At 44.1% G+C, this 18,113-nt stretch overlaps 1 protein-coding gene across 5 annotated transcripts in view; it reads left to right on the top strand.

Moving 5' to 3' along the window:
- Positions 1-3,085: 3,085 nt before the first annotated feature.
- The window catches only part of UNK (unk zinc finger), a 46,082-nt gene continuing 31,054 nt past the window's right edge, over positions 3,086-18,113 (top strand). For 4 of the 5 annotated variants that reach the window (XM_064522579.1, XM_064522581.1, XM_064522580.1 and 1 more), the window contains exon 1: positions 3,086-3,372. In XM_064522579.1, the coding sequence (XP_064378649.1) occupies positions 3,275-3,372 (98 nt within the window). In that variant the 5' untranslated portion in view covers positions 3,086-3,274. Of the gene's footprint in view, positions 3,373-4,078; positions 5,386-18,113 lie in introns of those variants that run through there. The other variant, XM_026098952.2, reaches the window with a different exon arrangement.

Raw genomic sequence — 18,113 nt, 5'->3', positions numbered from 1 at the left:
AGCATTCGCGAGGTTGAGGCTGTGTCCCCCTGCGCTTTCACTAGCCACTTACTAAAACCAAACTCCCAAGGACTTTGTGGATTGTCTTTAAACTCAAACATCACGGCTTATTACAAAGTTTTGGAGGAAGTGGCAAACTAGAATCCATGTTCTCTGTTGGAAACATCTACAAAGATGATAGCAATTAAGTAAAAAGGAAGACTGTGTCTTTTTGGTGATGTTGCTACCTTAAGAGTTGTGCCTTAAGAATTATGGCTATGTGTTACTACTTCATTACATTTGTAACAACTGCTGGGTGTGCAGGCAGTTCCCTGCCCCATGGGAAGGGTACCACGATCAGGAAAAACAGGTCCCAAGTGCTGCGCAGTTGTAGCACGCTGAACATACGCTGAACACAAGTAAATGCCTGCTTAACAACTGCTCCTAAAGGTATCCGTGTGCTCTGCAAACCGGAGCGCAGATGCAATCAAGCAGACTTAGCATGAGGTTTTGCATCCTCCCCAAATGCTAAGTCTCTTGGGCCAACACCCGTCGTGAAGGGCCGAGCCGTCCTGCGAGGATTGCCGCGGCGCAGTGACTCCGCACGTACGGAGCTTGTGTCTTGCTTCTTTGCCTGTTCCTGGCAAGTCAAGCAAACGCGCAGCAATATGGTGCGACAGGATTGTCACGTGTCCCAGGGCAGGGTCTGCTGTAAGGATATTATCTCTCTATACATCTCCCCTGCCTCTGATCTTCATTTTAGGTTAAATTCCTCTTTGGTACTTGTAAAGAAAAATGTTAATTATTTATCGGAGACAAATAGCTGCATATCAATGGAATCACTTGGTAGGTATATATTAACGATCATTTGCATTTTACATGCTTTGGAAAATTGAGATCTAAAGTGAAGAAGAATTCCCTTCTAGTCTGTCTATCTTCTTGTTTAGGAAAAAGAATTCTAGACACCTGAATGTTCCTGATGATAATTGCATATACTGTATTTTTTATGCTATTAATAATGTGAAGAGGCCAGTGCTTAGTGTTTGTTACCAATAGTTGAGATGCACTGCTCCTTAGATAATTCCTCTCCCGTGTTTTTATAATGACAACTGCTTAGGCTTCTAATTTTAGAGATACTTTTGACGATTTTTGTTCTCTTTGAATTAAGACTAAAGAAAAGCTGCACATCCTGTTATATAAAACAGAGGATGAGGGAAAGGCATAGACACAAAAGCTGAAGAGAGTAAATGCACGTATATTGACAGAGACAGGCAGACACATACAAGTGAAATACAAACTGGGCACGCTTACCTGGCACATCTTAAACATTTCACTATTGCTTTGCAGAGTATATGCTGAGTTTTCCTGACTGTGAAACAAAACAGAACTAGAGGAGGAAACAGACAGTGTCAGTACTAGACTGTCAAGCAGACGTCAGTGTACAATGATTTGAATCAGAGGTTTCCAAATTCATGGGCATGAAGTGCACATTGGTGGTCTACAGAGCTTACTGCTCACATGATATCTTTCCTATTTCATTGCTGACTCATTTTTAAAAGGCGGGTAATAGACAGGTCAACTGTTTTCACAATATTACTTCTGAATATTAAAAAAATTAGATCAAGATTTTGTTCAATCAAGAATAGAATGACTGATGGTCTGATAACTAATTGTCATTTATATAATGAAAATGTGAAGTCCATCTAAACATTGTAGCATGCAAGCCTTACAGAGAAGTTATCAAAGATGTATTTAACATATGTGAACAAAGTAATGTTTTCATGGATAATAGTTGATAATTGAGGTTTCTTTCTGCAGGTACATCAGTCACTGTGATTTTATGTTAGGTATGTGTGTATATGTAGATATTAACTTAAATGCTTACACATGTATTGACATACAAAAAGTTGTCCTACTTCAACAAGAACTGCATGATTATAGTACTTCAGCCTCCTGTGGAGGGCGTCACATTAATAAGAAGGTATCGATATCATATGACTTATTCCTGTAAATGCAGGGGAATAAGCTATTAAATTACCTCGGTAAAAACCTGTCCACAGTATAGGCTGAACCAGTGTAAATTATCATAATTAAAAAAGTTATTTCCCTTACCAAAACAGTTGCACTGATACACATACGGTACTAAGACAAGGCCTAAAAGTTTATTATTAACATTGCTCAACCCATGCATGCTGATGACGTTTGAAAAAGAAAAAAAAGGTGTTTGCATTATAAATCCTTGCTGCCCTTTACCACACAACTGAAGTATCCCAGTGAGCTGGTAAAGCACTTATGTGTTGAACCCGAGAGATCAAAGTCCTATTAAAAGAAGCTCATATCATTTCCTCCCCTGAGAGAGAAGTTACTTTGCTGAGGAAGCTCTTCACATGGGAATTCAGCCGATTCCTTGGGACTGCTTCTTCAGGGAAGGATTGTCTCTCAGGGGAGGATGACATGTGTGTGCAATCCTCTGATGACCCAGAACCCGTAAGAGTTTCCTGTCACCTACACGGAGGTAGGCTCCCCACTCTGCTCTCTGGGTCTCCCTGCTGCTGCGGACTGGAGCGCTGCTCCGGGCACTTCCTGGACCATGCCGTCCTGTGGGTGGGGAAAGCCGTGCGGCGACGGGAGATGCCAATACTAAAATAGCTCTTTGGCTGGGACGCCGTGCTCCAGCATCCACGTTTTTTTCCCCTGGGCAGAGGAAAGGGGGAGGGGGCGTAGGAAGGAAGTGATTCTGCGTGCCACAAATAACTCCCTAATCCTCTCGCAAACCTCTCCGTCCCGGCCTGCCGCCGCTGCCGGGCCCCCGAGCCTGCGCCCGTTCCCCGCCGTGGTCTCCTCTGCCTGTGCCAGCCCGGAGGCGCTGGGGTGAGGCGGCCCCGGGGCAGCCGGGCCCCGTCGCCGAGGCCGGTCCCGTCGATGGGGCCCGGCCGCGGGCAGGATCCGGCCTTTGCCCGCGCTCGGCCTCGGCCCCGCCGCCGGGGGGCGCCCTCGCGCGCCGCCCCGGACTACAGCGCCCGTCAGGCCCCGCGCGGCAGGAAGTCCGGGCCCGCCGCCGCGGGGCGCCGCTGGGAGTTGTAGTTCCCCGCGCCGGAAGCCCGCGTCAGCCGCGTCCCGGGTTGGCGGAGCGCGCGCGCGCGGCGGGACTACAAGTCCCACCCCGCCCCGCGCGCCGGGGCGGCAATGGCGGCGGCGGCGCCTGCGCGCGGCGCCCTCCGTGCGGACCGCGCAGAGTGAATAATAAAGGTCTCCTCGGCGGTAGCGGCGGCGGCGGGAGCGGAAGGCAGCAGGCATGTCCAAGGGCCCGGTGGCGAGCGGCCCCGCCGCGGCCGGGCCGGCGAGCGCCGCCAGCGCGCTGCAGGCGCAGCCCGAGAAGCCGCAGCACTACACGTACGTAGCGAGAGCACCCCGCCGCCGCCCTCCGCCCGGCGCCCGCCCGCCCGCGCGCCAACACGCGCCTGACGTCAGCGGACAGCGTGCGGCACGCGCGCACGGAGACCCGCCGCCCGCGCGGCACCGGCTGGAACCGGCCGCAGCCGGCGCGGGCCGGCGGGGAGGGGGAGGGGGGCCGCGGGGGGGCGGGGCGCGGGATGAGCGACTCCCCCCTCCCACGCGCACCCCCCTCCCCCCGGCGCGCGGCGACCGTGATGCACCGGGGCCGCGCGCGCCCACCGGCCTCGCCGCGGGGCGCCGCCGCCGCCTCCCGTCGCGGGGGTCGGGCCCGGGCCGCGCCGTCCCCCGCGTGTGCGTGCGCCGCCGCGGGCGTGGCGCTGCCGCGGGCGGGGCGTGTGCGGGGGGTGGTGGTGGTGGTGGTGGTCCCTGGGGGCGCCGGGCTCCGGCCGTGGCGCTGGGCCGCCCCGCGCCCGTCGCGGTTGCTCGGGGCCCGCCCGCCCGCCCGCCGTGGAGGCGCTGCGGCGGGGCCGCGCCGGGGGGAGGCGTCGCGCGGAGCTGGGCGCCTCCTGCCCGGCCCCCGCGAGGGGAGCCCTGCGGGCCCGCGGCGCGGGCGGGCGTCCGTGAGCGGTGCCTCGGCGGAAGGTCTCCGCGCGTCTCCGAGCAGTTGCCCGCAGAGGGGCTGCGGGAGTGTTTTGCTCCCGCACGTGAGAAGTGTCCCAAGTGCGGCGCGGCACACACCCCCTTTCCTCGGGGCAGTGCCGGAGGCGCTTGTCACGTTCCCTCCTTCTCTTGTACTGCTGAAACGTGATTCCTCCGTAAGGAAAACATTTAGTGCGTGTTACCTCCACCCTTAGGCATATCTTCTCAGCGAAGGGTTTATTCCTGGAATACGTCTTCCCTAACCAAAAATATCGTTATAGTGCGTTGTCCCAAAGATATACAACCTCTTAGGGTTTGTGCTTGGTGTCTTCTGCGCCAGCAATAAATTGTTTGAGTTGGAAGTTATGGTGATAAAAGTCATTGCTCTTTTTGCAATAAGACAAACTTGGGTGAATTGAGAGTGAGCAGCGTCTTTGCGAGGATGGGTTAGCGATGGGAATATGATGGATGGGAAATAGCTCAAGTGGTCCCTTGCATCCTTCCGAGAAAAAAGTTTGGAACTGTTCTTTGTCAAAACAAAATATTTCTGCTGAACTGCCCACCCTTATCATTTCAGGGTGTTGCCCACATACAGACAAAATGTAGAACAAATTACCCCTATCTCTCACTTGTGTGGATTCCCCCACCCAAAATGAGAAGGGCAGGTTTGGCGTGGGGTTTGTGTTGTATTCTCTTACTTTTCCTAAAGTTGATGATGGAAGTGGGAATGAGGGAAGTTCTTCCTTGTGTTTACACTGCAATATACTGAATAAAAAGAGCTACAGAGATGTAAAGGCATAGCACCATATGACCCTGGTGTCTGCTAGAGGGATAATGGACTGTTTTACATCGTCGTGCTTCAGTTTGTTACGAATATCAAGGCTCTAGTGGAATGAGGGATTTTGGGTCTTGTTCCCGTTGTGAAGAACCTGTTGTGATCTTCAGGGACCTGGCAAGTCGTAGCCTGTTAGATTATTTTGTTTCTTTTTGTGTTCTGCTGTTAAAGTTCGATAGCCTTATAGAAGCAACTGGAATGAATGAGTCTACCAGGACTATTACTGTAGTGATAAAAGAGAGTACAGGACCTGCTTTTAGAGATGGAGCATCACCAGAGGCAGAGAAACAGTCATCAAAAGGGAGAGGGAAACATCCAGGTGACAAGGAGATTTGGGTACAGAGATTATAAGTACATTAGGAAGAAGATGACAGCAACATAGCTAAGCATGACTATGGAAACAACAGACAAGGATATCAAAAATTAGGAAAGAAACACTGGAAGAAAGAGTTCAGGAAACAGGAAGAGAAGAAGGAAGACCAGGACCCAGTAACTGAAAAGGACAGGGGAAGAAAATGGAACAGTATGGAACAAAGGTGATGGTGTAATTAGTTTTTTTCCAGAGGGCAAAACATATTTTCAAATAGATGCTAAAAATACTTTGGTGAAAACAGTTGCAGGAATGCTGAATAACCATAAGTGAAAGATGGGTTTGGGGACTGCAGAGTGCTGACAGCGAGATGCGAGTCATACTTTGAAAGTCTGAGAAGATCTGTACGCTAGGTCACATCGTATTATGAACCTCCTTCTGCTACCATATGGGAACTTATTTGGTGGCCGCTCATGTGAACAAGTTGTATGCTGTCAAAATGTAAACATTTTCTCTTTTTCTTTAAATATAGTTTGTTTCCATAAAATGCCATGAAGGTCACAAGCTGAAAACTCAGATAGGCTTAATTATCTGCATACTTTGCTGTTCCCTGGGGACAGGCAATCTGGTACTGGGGATCTCCATCTTGGAAAACTTTGGTTGTATCTATTAGGAAATGTTCCAATTTCCATATTAATATCAATTTCCAAATTCTTGGTATTATTTGCATGAGGTTTTTTAGGTACTTAGAACTCTCCCTTTATGTCTTGTCAGGAAGCCGTTATATTTGTTCTAGATCTACAGCAAAAGAAAATCTGAAAAAAAATAAAACTGCTGATAGTATCCCACACCTTTGGCACTGAGTATTTGCCAACAGAAGAGTCTAAAAAGAACCTCTCTGGTGTCCTTAGTAGTAGTTGTAGTGTACAGCTAGACACTTTTAGACACCAAGTCATTTTGGTATATGCAAAACTTGCCTATTTAAGTATGAATGCCATATTTTTCACTTGGGGATCTGGTATTCTCTTTGTAGAATTCAAGTGAACAATATAAAACTTGGCAATTGTTATGTTACAGCTCTGCGGGTTACTGGATTGGAGGTTTCTGGGTGCGGTGGTTCCTTGCGCGTTGCTCCGAACAAACCCACTCGGTTTGTTGGGCTCGGTTCCCCAGGACCGGCAGCCTGGGCTGGATGCGGTCTGCTTCAGGGGATGTGCTGTGCTGGCTTTAGTTGGTGGTTCACAGTGGGAAGTGGATTTGGTTTGTGTATGTTCTGTCAAACCTCAACTAATTTTAAGTATTGCCTTTGCACCCGTTCTTAGATCTACCTGTGTAGTTATTTCTGTGTGTATTTCTTTGTCTTTAATGTGTTACGTACAAATGTGAATGAAGGCAGAGTTCAAAGAAACAGAAAGCAGGTGGTTGGTCTTCAAGAACTGTAGATATCGTGTGCTATTGTGTAGTTTTGTTTTGGTGCAGGCTATCTGTTTGGCTGTTGCAGTCTTCATTGGTTTTCAGAGAAGCTGGACACCTTTTCATTGTGAATTGTAAAGGTTGTATCTCTTGCTTGAGTGCTTATTGATCTTGCAGAACTTAAATAAGTGAATGTGCAGGTGAAGATATATATTAACCCATTTGATTAAAAATTGAGAGTAGATTAATTCTAGGCTATCTGAAATATGCTCAAAAGCAGCGTTGAAAGTATTTTTGTTTTTGATCTTTAAGTTATAAACACTTCAGGACACAGACTTGCTGGATGTAACTCAGGCTTCCTATGCTCAGGATAATTCTCGTGCATATGCCTCTCTTAAATATGGGCAGCCATCCTGCAAATAAACTTTGAGTTTCTGTGCCCCGCAGGGTGATCCCTTACTTGAATTCTGGGCTAAGATGCCTGGGAGCGTGTCCTGTCATTCTTCGTAGTGCAGCAAGATTGTGATTATGCCCTTGCAGCATAAAAGACAAAAGCTTGTCTTTGCTTTTGCAAAAGAGGAGGAATGGTGGGAAATTCCTGAAGGATTAGTACCCTGTAAGTAGTGCTAGAACCGCATCCTTACTGGAGTAGTCATGCTGGGGACTGCTGGGTTGCACTCATCCAAGCTTTATTTTACAACCATTTCTGTGCCAACCATTTGGAAGTAAAAGGACTAGTGTACTTGAGTGAAGGGCTGTTCAAGTGGTGGTGAAAAGCAGCAGGTTGGTGTGATGCTGTACTTATAACTCAGATTTAATTCTGTATTCAAGACGTATCTGTGTTGGCATGTTCTTGAACAGTGCCTTGCCTGGTGGTTTCCCAGTCTTAAATGGGAACTCTGTAGGACAGCAATAGAAATCTTGATGAAGAAGGAGTTAGCAGGATCATAGGTGGACATGGACCTCAATGAAGAGCTTACAAGAGCAGTCTTATTTATCCTCAAGTCTCATGTATGATATTATTTTTGAATAATAATATAAACAAAAACATGTCCCAAAGCATTTGGAGTAGCAGAGAATAATTCTTATCTCTTTATCAGTGGGCGGTGCCTTAAGATGGGCAGGGTGAACACAGCGTGTCCCATCTCAAATGTGCAGACCATCTGTGGACGTACAAGTGAAAACCAGGTGTGTGTTAAACACATTTTCAGAGAAGTTGCTACTGTTTCAGAACCTGTTTGAGCTTCTAGGAGACGTAGCTTTTATTTTACAAAAAGATCTGGACTGTTAAATTTTAGTTTTTACATGCCTGAACTGGATTGTCTTCACAGCCTAACAAATGTGTTTAGACTTCTAAAATTGTTTCTAGAAACCTACCTTATGTGTTCTTTTTAAACAAGCAGAACTCTAAAATGACTAACTTTTCCCATAATTTTGCTTTGGGTTTGCTTGTGACACCCCTTAGATCAAGACAGCTGCTATGGACTGGTACAAAAGCAGATTCTGCCCCTGTTACTTAAAAGGGGGGGGGGGCATTATTAGAATTCAGACTTGGTACTACTTTTGCACATAGTTAGGAAAGTGCAGAATAAGCCAATATTTATAAACCAGGCACTCGACAGCAGCCTGCTACATTGTCACCTGTAAAATGTCTGCTTTCTTCATCAGGCAAGTACAAGCTGGTTTTTTATTTATTTTATTCTTTAAGGCTGTGTGAATTTCACTGAACACAAGTCCACCGCAAACTGTTATCAGGATGTATGAATAGTAACAGGAAGGTGGAATTATACAGTACCGGGCTGTTAACAGGAAAGGCTGCGTTCGCAGTATATACCTGCCATCAAACACATGCACTTGAAGCAGTCTGGAAAATAAGTGCAGATTTTTCTGGTCCATCAAAGGTTCAGTGTTGAAAGCCAGCAGCTTGGGACGCAGGGCTGGGGGGCTTTGAGGGTAGTGTGGGCCTGGGCAGTAGAGGCTCCGTGCAGGACTGCTCTGTCTTGCCGATTACCTTAAGTGTTGATGCAATAAGGTATTTCTCTGAGTTAAGTGGAGCTGTGGTTTGCTAGCCACATTTATTCTTAATAAGTGCATGCTTTTGAATATCACCGTTGACAGTGAATTCACATATGGGTAACTGCTGTATAGGATATATATAAATATTTTGCAGGGGGTGGAAGCTCCATGAACAGTTTTGACACTTTCAGAACTAGTTTTGGTCCGATTAGGCTTGATATTTCAAAAATTCAATACTCTCTGAAAGAAAACTTCAGAGAGGAGAAGGACTGAGTCATTCAAAATTATTCTAACGTGGAAAATGGTTCCTCTGATTTATTGACTTTTTTTTTTTAAACAGTGTTATGTTAATGCTTATATGTTCTTTACACTAGTGTATAGTGTAATTTTGTGTGATGAGGGAGACGAATGTGGAAAAATTCTAATTTTAGAAAACCTCTGAACTTTGAGCTTCCGTATATCGATTTTTGTTGTTTTGTAGGCTTTTTATTGTCTAATATTTTTATATTATCTTTATTTTAAGTGAAATTCTGTCAGAATCCAACATTTTACTTTCTCTAGATCTGTTCTTTCCACAAGAATAAAGCTTCTTATTTTCTATGAGCAGCTAAAATGTGCAGCCTTATTACAAACGGTCCAACTAGTGTCCTCTGGAAAGTCTTCTGCAGTGGCTTAAGGTATTTCTGTCCAGCGGTTTGGTAGATGTTACCGCCCCTGTCATAGGGCGGCAGAAAGGAGTGTGTCAGTACATCGGTTGATTCAGTTTGCTGTTTGGTGTATTAGCACAAGGTAACTGGTGCTGGTAGGTTGTAGTAATACACCAGGCTGTGAACTGGGGCAGCTGGAGAGCAGGCACCACGTTCTCCTCTAGTAACCCTGTTAGAGGAAGCAGTAACTTCTGGGAGAGAAGCAAAATAAACAACTGGAGCAATAGTGTATTAAACTGCTGCATCGAGGTTCGTGAGAACCTCCTTGTCAGGTATGGGCACTTGGAGAGGATGCCTGGGTTGTGTCTTGTCCCTTCCGTAAAACTCTTTGGTTAACTTTCTCTCTGCTTTTTAAAAATGTCATAAATCTATTCAGAAACATAAGAGGGTAGAGCTGAAAGAGGAGAGGTAGCCTAGTTCATCCCTTTGCCTGAAGAGTGAGGCAATTTTAGAGATTTCTGTTATAAAAGTGTATGCTTATGACATTCAGCGCATCACTTGCAAATTGGATAAAAGATTATTACTGAAAGCTCTGCCTTGTGTATAGGCAGAGCCAACCACCCAGCAGATCCTTTCCTGTCCCAAGTTAATGGACGATTATCTGCTAGCAGGCTGTAGAACAAGAGGAATTTCTTAGCTGCGTTTTTTTTCTGTACTTTATTGGGAAACAGTTTCTTTTGTATCAGGTCAACAAAAATACACAGACTGACAGGGAACATAGGGAGTTTGCTAAAGGCTTGTACTTTCCCAAACTCCACCTAGTGATGACAACCAATTTAGACGCTCGTGATCATTTTCTCAGCCATTTCTGTCCTTCCTTGTGTATTTTGATCAGTGCTTGATGCTTTAATACCCGTTTGACATTTGAAATACCAGTCAGAATGAACGTCCCCTTAAAATGAATAGCAACAGTCTCTTCAGTTTGTTTCAGGCTCTCTTCTGACTCATGCGTTTTTTTTCCTCGCTGTAGTATTCAGTTCGTGCTTAGAAGGTTATTGTTACAACAGGAAAAGTTCTAGGTTTTCTTTGAAAGAAAGATATCAGTGGTAAGTGCCAAAATGCGATGACGGTATTAAAGTGTTAGCTCACTGAGATGCTGGATACTGGCCTGACCTTTATCATTTATTAAAAGTCAGAGACATTAAATAGAATATAATCACTAGAATACATGTGGAAGGGGAACTTACGCTGAGCTTGTGGTCAGGCAAGAAAAATCTTAGGCTCTCCCTAGCTATCTTGTTGGTCAGAACTACAAGTATATTTCTGTAGAGTACATGGACTTATTAAGAATGATTGCACTGTTAATTGCAATTAAAAATTAGAGTTGGATATTTTTTATCACTGTATGCCCAGAATTTCCTTTTAGATTAATACACAGTCGTGCATATGATGAAGAGAGAATAGCTTCTTGAGTGTATACCTGATGAATATCTTCAAAAAACTAAATTAATTAAAAAGTCAATAGTGTTTTACTTAGTCTTCATCTTCAGCATGTGTCTGCAGTTCAGAAAGAAGGCCATCCATCAGTCCATAGCTGTTATGCTCAGAGGTCCATTTTTTCCCCTCTAACTTTCAATGGTCTGTGAGCTTTCATTAACAGCACTTGAATATTACTATCATAACCGAAACAAAAACAGTTCAGATGCCCCAGGGCAATTGTGCAGCTTTGCAGCAATGCAACGTGTTTGCAAGCTTAAAATATCTTGAGTGCCACCTGATTTATTCATGTATTGGTTAGTCAAAATGGAAAATTAGAAGTCCTGGCATATCTTGGGATTTGACTGTTTCCCCTTTGCGAAGAGGAGCTAGTATACATGTTGATGTTGTCAGTGTACCTGTTTGGAGTCTGGCATGGCACTGTGTGGTGGTGCTCCTTTGGACCAGGCTGCTTGTGTAGTGTTTTCAGTCCGTGGTGCACCTTTCTTATGGGGTCCCAAAAGAGTCCCCTGGGCTACAGCAGACACAAAGTATGACTTGAGCGCTGAATGGAAAAGCAAATCAGTTGAATGGCTAACATCGATTCTTTAAAATCAGTAAGAGTTGGCTTTTATCTTTGTGCTGGCACACGTGTTACAGGATGCAGGTTCATGCGTGCTAGATAATCGCCATGTTTTGTTTCAAACTTGGAACAGAAAATGTCTTTTCACAAATGTAAGTCTTTCCAAAGAGGCTGCTGCTGCAAATCTGGTTGACACTTAACCTGAGAAGAAGCAGATTGCATTTCATTTTCAAATGTGGATTAGTTTGGATTAGAGCACTATAGATCAGTCACTTCTGGTGGAGTTTTGGTTTTATGTTTTTGGTTCAACATAAGCATAGATCTTCAAACAGTTCATGTAATGTGTTAAAACTGGTGTGAGTATGGGGCTGCAGTTGGGTCTGTGAGCCACTTATCAAATCATGAAGGTTCTTGACATGGTCAGGCAAAGAAAGACTCCTGTGCTCCTATTTGTGAAACATCTGTGTGAAACACGATGATGAAGGTTGGTTGCCTGAAATACGCTCATAAAAAATCTCCAACTGAAAGCCAGAACAATATAATGGCTTGTATGGAAATAATATTTTTCTGAATTAGCCTTTATAAATTCTTGCATGCAACATGTTTTGTTTCAGGGAACTAGCAGAGTGAGTAACACAACTCTTCAAACAGCCCAGTCCTGTTCCCAGCCTTTGCTAGCACTTCTACAACTGGTAGTCCTGAGTAGGCTTTAGTGATTAAATCAATGGTGAGAGATATGATGTTTAAAAAAAAAAAAAAAGTTACTGGAAGCTGTAATTTTAATTTATACAGCACAGGACATCTGTATGTTATTCGCTCTTTATTTCAGTGTAGTCTAGTCCAGCAAATCTGATGTTTATTAACTCCATTCTCACTCTACATTTCTACACACTCCGTGGGCATTCTGCACAAGTCTGAGATATGCTGCAAACACTAAAGCTAGGATAAAGAAACATCATATACCTGATCCGGTTCATATAAGACAGAAAATTTATATGAATATAACTTAAATAAATGATCATAACAGATAAGCCTGTAGATGGGTGTTTTTGCCAAGTAATTATCAGTAAATTAGTTAACTGCTCCTGTTTAAACATGTATTCATATACTGTGCTGACAAACCAGGTGTAAATTTTCACTAGCCTACAGCTGTCCAGATTCAGTAATCTGGACATCTGTAGGCTAATATTTACAGTATTTTCACATCACTGAAACAATTAGGCTTAACTTGCATTTTATTGAAAAATAGTGTTTTCATTGTGACCCAATTTTCATAAACTCAGCATTGCACAGGTGCTTTAGGGAAGAATTAATGTCAGTTAAATAGTTTGTATAGCAGAAACCAACCCGCAGATCGATGAGGGTTGTCTAATTTGGGGGTGAGCCATGTTTGAAAATAGGGAGGCTTATTTTAGGCACAGCTCTGTTTACATAAGCTAACAGTGTTGAATTGAAAAGATGTCATTTAAACTTGGAAAAAGTTGATGTGTTTTTAAAACACTGCATGAACTGTCTAAATGCTTAGTTAATTTTAAGGTCATGTCAAGCAATACATATTTCTGTCTAACTAATCTGGGAAAAAGAGATTAAACTTGAGGAAATGTAAAGAAAGGCATTATGTAGAGTTCTGGATCATGCTTAATGGCTCTTAAGGACACATCTCTGAAATGCGATGCAGTTAAGTGTTTGCATATGCCTACACTTGGATTGTTTTAATTAAAAAGGCAAAAATCTGTGTAAACACACACTTGTGCCTAGAATGGATTTTATTGGTATAGCTTGGTCGCATATATCTCACGGTCCGCTGACGCAACAGGTTTGTGCTCTTTTAAGAGTGCACACAGCCAAAAAACATGACTCAGACTGTTTTACTCATCAGGTTTGAATGGCACAGCTCTCTGTACGCCTAAGGGATACATGGCCCAGGTGAAGACTGAACAAAACCCTCTTTCCCTTGGCACCTGTAGACGCTAACACAGCGTAATTCAGTGAAGCTTGTCTTGGCTGTTCGCAGATGTGATAAATGTGTTGATTTTTGTTGAATAAACTTAGAGTTGAATGCACCAGTTTTCTTTCCTCATCCAGATAAAGCTTTGGTGAGCTACTTAATTGCAATGTATTTCTCCTGAAATAAAGCCACTTCTGGCTATAATGGTGGAAATCTAAGAATGTTTTGCCTAAAATTGGTACAAGCCTCTCTCCCTGGATTGGTTGGCATGATGCTGTAGCATTTATCTCTTGGGGATTTTTCCTTGTACTTGTCAGTATAGACAAGACACAGCTCTTTGTGTCAATGAAATTTTTCTTTTCACTGAAAAATCTCATAATAATTTGCGATAGCTGCCGACACGTGTTACTTTTAGCGTGGCCTTTTGCAGTCACTCTGTTTAAGTTCTTATCTATAAAGTCGTCATAACATGGTTCCTCTCTTAGTGGAACTGATGAGTTACATCATTGTCCGCCCCGTGATAGGCTTTGAAATCCAAAAACAGATATGGTAGCAATCAGGTTAGTGTTGAATATGGCTATTGTGTTTCGTTCTTAGTTTCCTGTAATCTAGCAGTTGGTGCTTTGGGTTCTGTAATGCACACTATCCCTTGGAATTTATTTGCAAGCTCCCAACTTGACTTTACTTGCAAAATTAATCGTGTGCCTAGAAAAAGGAAAGCCTGAGTGCTACCTACCTATTTCTGTAGCGCAGACTGGGAGAGCCAGTGAGCATGCCGTGCTTTGTGGATTTGAGCAGTGCTCTCTTGATCACTGAGCCACCCCATGAATTACGTGAACTTTTAAAACAACAAAAAAAAACCCCCACAACAAAACAAGCCCAATTCCATGCATCTGTAATAAGTCTCTTCAACTTTCGCTTTCTGTATTTGCCCTTAGACTGACATTATTGTCAAGCTCTAATGGAGAGGGGGAAGTCTAACAGCTTTAAAATCACACAGTGCTGTCTGCTGTGTGACCTTTTTCCAGTTGATGGTTCAATTTATTTAGGTGATAAAGAAAACACTGAGGCATGTGAAGTCTATCTTCTTGACAGATGAGAGCTTACTGGAACTTTTTCCTCATCCTTTTTTCCTTCCCCACGTTCACAATCAGCCTTTTGTTTTCATGAAGTGATGCATTTATTTTTCTTTGAGGTTTAAATGCTTTCTAATCTTTTCAAGGTTTATGAAACTGCACCTGGCTGTTGACAGTGTGGGAAGGCCTATAAACTAATAATTATTGAGATGTACAGAAAGGGAGAGAAGTTAGCATTTTATGTGAAGTGATGCATGGAGTATTCAAAAGCCCGTCTTTGTCTGGTGTGAAGGTTTGATCAGCTATGTGAGGTTGCATTGGAAAATGCTATTAAATACGGGAAATGGGGAAATAAAAAAATAGCAGTGAGCCATAGTAACTAATAAAAAATTACTGGTAAAAAGGTGAAATCTGGTCAGAACTTTTCCTCAAATTGCGCTGAAAGCCTGCAAGATCTCTGCAAGAAGCATATTTGATAGTCAGCTATGACTAGCGTTGGGCTCTATTTTAATATTAGATTACAGTCTACTAATATGGAAGTAAAAAATATTGTTTGATAAAATGAACTTGTCTTAACTACCTCTCTTACTAGAAAGATGCTGACAAGGTTTCCTTGCAGAGGTGCAGGCAGGCTGTAAACTGGGCTGCCGGTAGTGTGAAGCTGTGGACTGAAGAATGCAGTCGTCCTGTGCCTAGTCCTGCTGAACCAGGACTGTGAAGCTGGATTGCTTGTTTCACATTTTTTTTCTTTTTTTCTTTTTTTTTTTTTCCCCCAATTGCCAAGAAATCGAGCGAGTCAAAGGCCACGCTCCCTGTCAGGAAGCTTGCTTTGCGTTGAAATGAAAGCATTTTGGAAAGCGCCTTGAGAATGCTGTTATCGAACCCTCTCGCTGAAAGGTGTTCGGGTTCCGTGGTGGTTGGAAGCAGTATAAATCCCCAACATAGATAAGTTGCTGACCACCTCACTATACCGAGGAATTCCATTAATAATGAAAAAGCGCCTTCTAGTAGCCCTGTTGATTTGTTGAGGTGTGTAAGGGTGTTACAAGGAGTTGCCCATGCAGAGAAATTGGCTGAATAGCTGCTCCAGAATGTCTAGTCTGTCCTAAATATTTTGGAATGACACTACTCTTTGAATCCCCCCCCCTTTTTTTTTTCCTCTCTTATTGTGGGATATCCTCTTTGCTCCAAGAGCAAAATCTTCTGAGTAATGTCAGAGCTGGCTGCCTTTTTTTTTTTTTTTTTTTTTTTTTTTTAATTAAATCAGTGATATGTTAAACGAAAGGTGCATTAGTAGGATTTTTATTCAGTATCCTGTTGGATAAGTAGCTTCTGTCCTGCACCACTGAATCACTTCAGTCGGAATACCACAGTTCAGTAAAGTAATTGAGTCATGGGTTTCTTTACTTAAAGTGTCTGGTATCATCTTTTGCGATAAAATTTTATGATGGTGAAATGAATTTAGCCGATTAAATATGGACAGCTCTCTTCCTCTTGTGTTGGGCTGGGTCTTTGAGCTTAAAAAGAAAAGTAGCGGTTTTAAAAATATTTTTTAATAGATGAGCGTTATTGAGTTAGAAACATCTGTATCTAGGGTTAGATGTTTTCACCTGGTTTTAGCAATGCTGCCTACTCTGCAAGCAGTGTGTTGGGTAAGCGCTCACTGGTTTACTTCCGATAGCTTCACAGTTTAAATGAGTGGTTAAGCTAGTGATTTTTTTTTCTTTTTTGCTTAAACTGAATTAGGAAAACTTTGCAGCGAGCTGTCTGGACAGATCAGTGGTGATAGGAGCTTCCAGCAAAAGAAAGCTGACGACCAGCGAAGAGCGATGACCTCTCTCATTCAGACAGCAGTATTCAGAAGATGTCTGTCTCCAACTGAAGTGAACTGGAACCATCTGAGACCTTAGGAAAAGGTCTACAACCCAGCATAGCCTCTTGCAGGCCTGTCTGAAACAGCAGGATGAGGCTGACGAAAAAGTGCCAGCAAAAGCCCCTAGCATTCGCGTGTACTTTTGTGCCAATAAAACTGTGTTTTTGCTAGTATGATTTACTGTGCTGGGAGGGGAAGACAGGCAGGACTGAAACAAACGGTGATGGCAGAAGAGCATTTTTTTCCTGATCTCTATCAGGAAATTGAGCAATGTTTTTTGTTTTTTCCTCTTCTTTGTTTTGTTTTTTTTCCTTAACTTGCAGATTTCTCAGTTAGATTTACCTCTGCTGGGCCCTTTTTGAGTAGGCTAGCACTAAGAATCTCTATTATTTTGGAACATCTTAATTTTTCGGAATGACTAGCATGGGACTGAACAAAGTGTCCGTGCCAGACTAGACTTTGCAAAAACCACCAGACCTTGCTCTGTGTGAATGTGACCTGGGCTTATGCTCTTTGGGTTTGTTTCTTGCAATGCCAGAGCAGCTGCGGGGAGGGAGCCCTGCTGATGCTGCCCGGTGCTTTGGGCCTGGACCTGCCACACTAGTATAAAAGGTGCCTGTAATTTGCTCTGGTCTGGCGCTGGGATAAACTGCCCTGGTGCCAGTCACTTCTCGCGCTGATCTTTATTAAGGGTTCTCTAACGTAGTTTCACTGGTGTAAACACACACACCCACGTACATGCGAAATGTAGATGACAATGGTGTTAAATCTCACTACTGTCCTACTTTTACAGGCAGTGCCTTAGTCTGGATTAGTCAATTATCTAATGGCTTTCTCGCTGGTGTCATACTGTTGCAGAAGATTTGGATCCTGTTTATTGGCCTAGGCGCTCTCTTTGGGCCCTAAAGGAATTTTGGCAGGAAGAGCCTTGACTGGGAGGAGCAAGGAGGACTGAAAAGGAGAGGAGCTTGTCCTGGGGCCTGCCGAAAGATGTGGGGTGGCACAAGGAGGATGTTGGAAGGAGGAGAGGGCCTGGCTTTGTGTTATGGGAAGAACCAGGGTTTGGAAGAGTTGTTTTTTCTCCTTTCGTTTTTGTGCTTTTCACTGTAGTCTTCCCGATTCCCCCGTTTGAGATTTCAGCAGTTTCTCCCTTGGCCTCAGTGTGAGTCTTGCAGTGGTTCCAGGGAGCTTTGGGGAAGGCTTTTAACGAGGAGTTTAGAGCTCGGCTGCTTTGGTGTGCTAACAGCACACTTTCCTGATTTGAGCTCATGCCAGGGCATGCGTGACTTAGGTTGAGTTTGGCAGGAAACATGTAGCCCTGGAACACTTTACGGATGCAGGTATCCTGCCGTACTGTCTGAGCACGCTGGGCGCAGACAGAGCCGAAGCAGGAGAGCTGTGGCAAAGCAAGGGATCTTCACAGCAGCAGAGGATGGATGTGACCAGGACAAAGCTGCAGCTGTTGAGTTTAGAAACAAAGCTTCTAGCTTAGAGCTTGGGGGTTGATCTGGGGGGATTTTTTTATTTTATTTATTTTGTGGTGGTGTTTGGAAGTACAATTGTTTTCTCTTGCTCATCTTTCTTCTTGCAGCTCCCAAGGCAGATTGCAGCTCGATCCCTCCAGGGCAGAGTGGGAACTCCGTGCGGATGTAAACGCTTGCTGCCCTGCCGGGAGAGTGGAGCTGCTGCTAGCAATTAAAGGCAGTCGGCAGTTCCCCCACTAGTGTAAATTCTTGTGGAGAGTAATTGCTGCCCCTTCTCACTTCCCAGCCCAGAGGAAGTGGAATTTCAGCAAAGTAGTGTGTGGTGTTTTTTTAAAAACCAATTTGCAGCTCCTGTCAGTCTCCGAGTTCCCAAAACTAGTTTAAGAATCTCTCCCCTTGTCTTCCTAGTGGAATAAGCTTTGATTTAGAGTAGTGTCA

This window comes from Dromaius novaehollandiae, chromosome 18, assembly GCF_036370855.1.
Source record: "Dromaius novaehollandiae isolate bDroNov1 chromosome 18, bDroNov1.hap1, whole genome shotgun sequence".
NCBI lineage: Eukaryota > Metazoa > Chordata > Aves > Casuariiformes > Dromaiidae > Dromaius > Dromaius novaehollandiae.
This window is presented reverse-complemented; position numbering and strand designations above follow the sequence as displayed.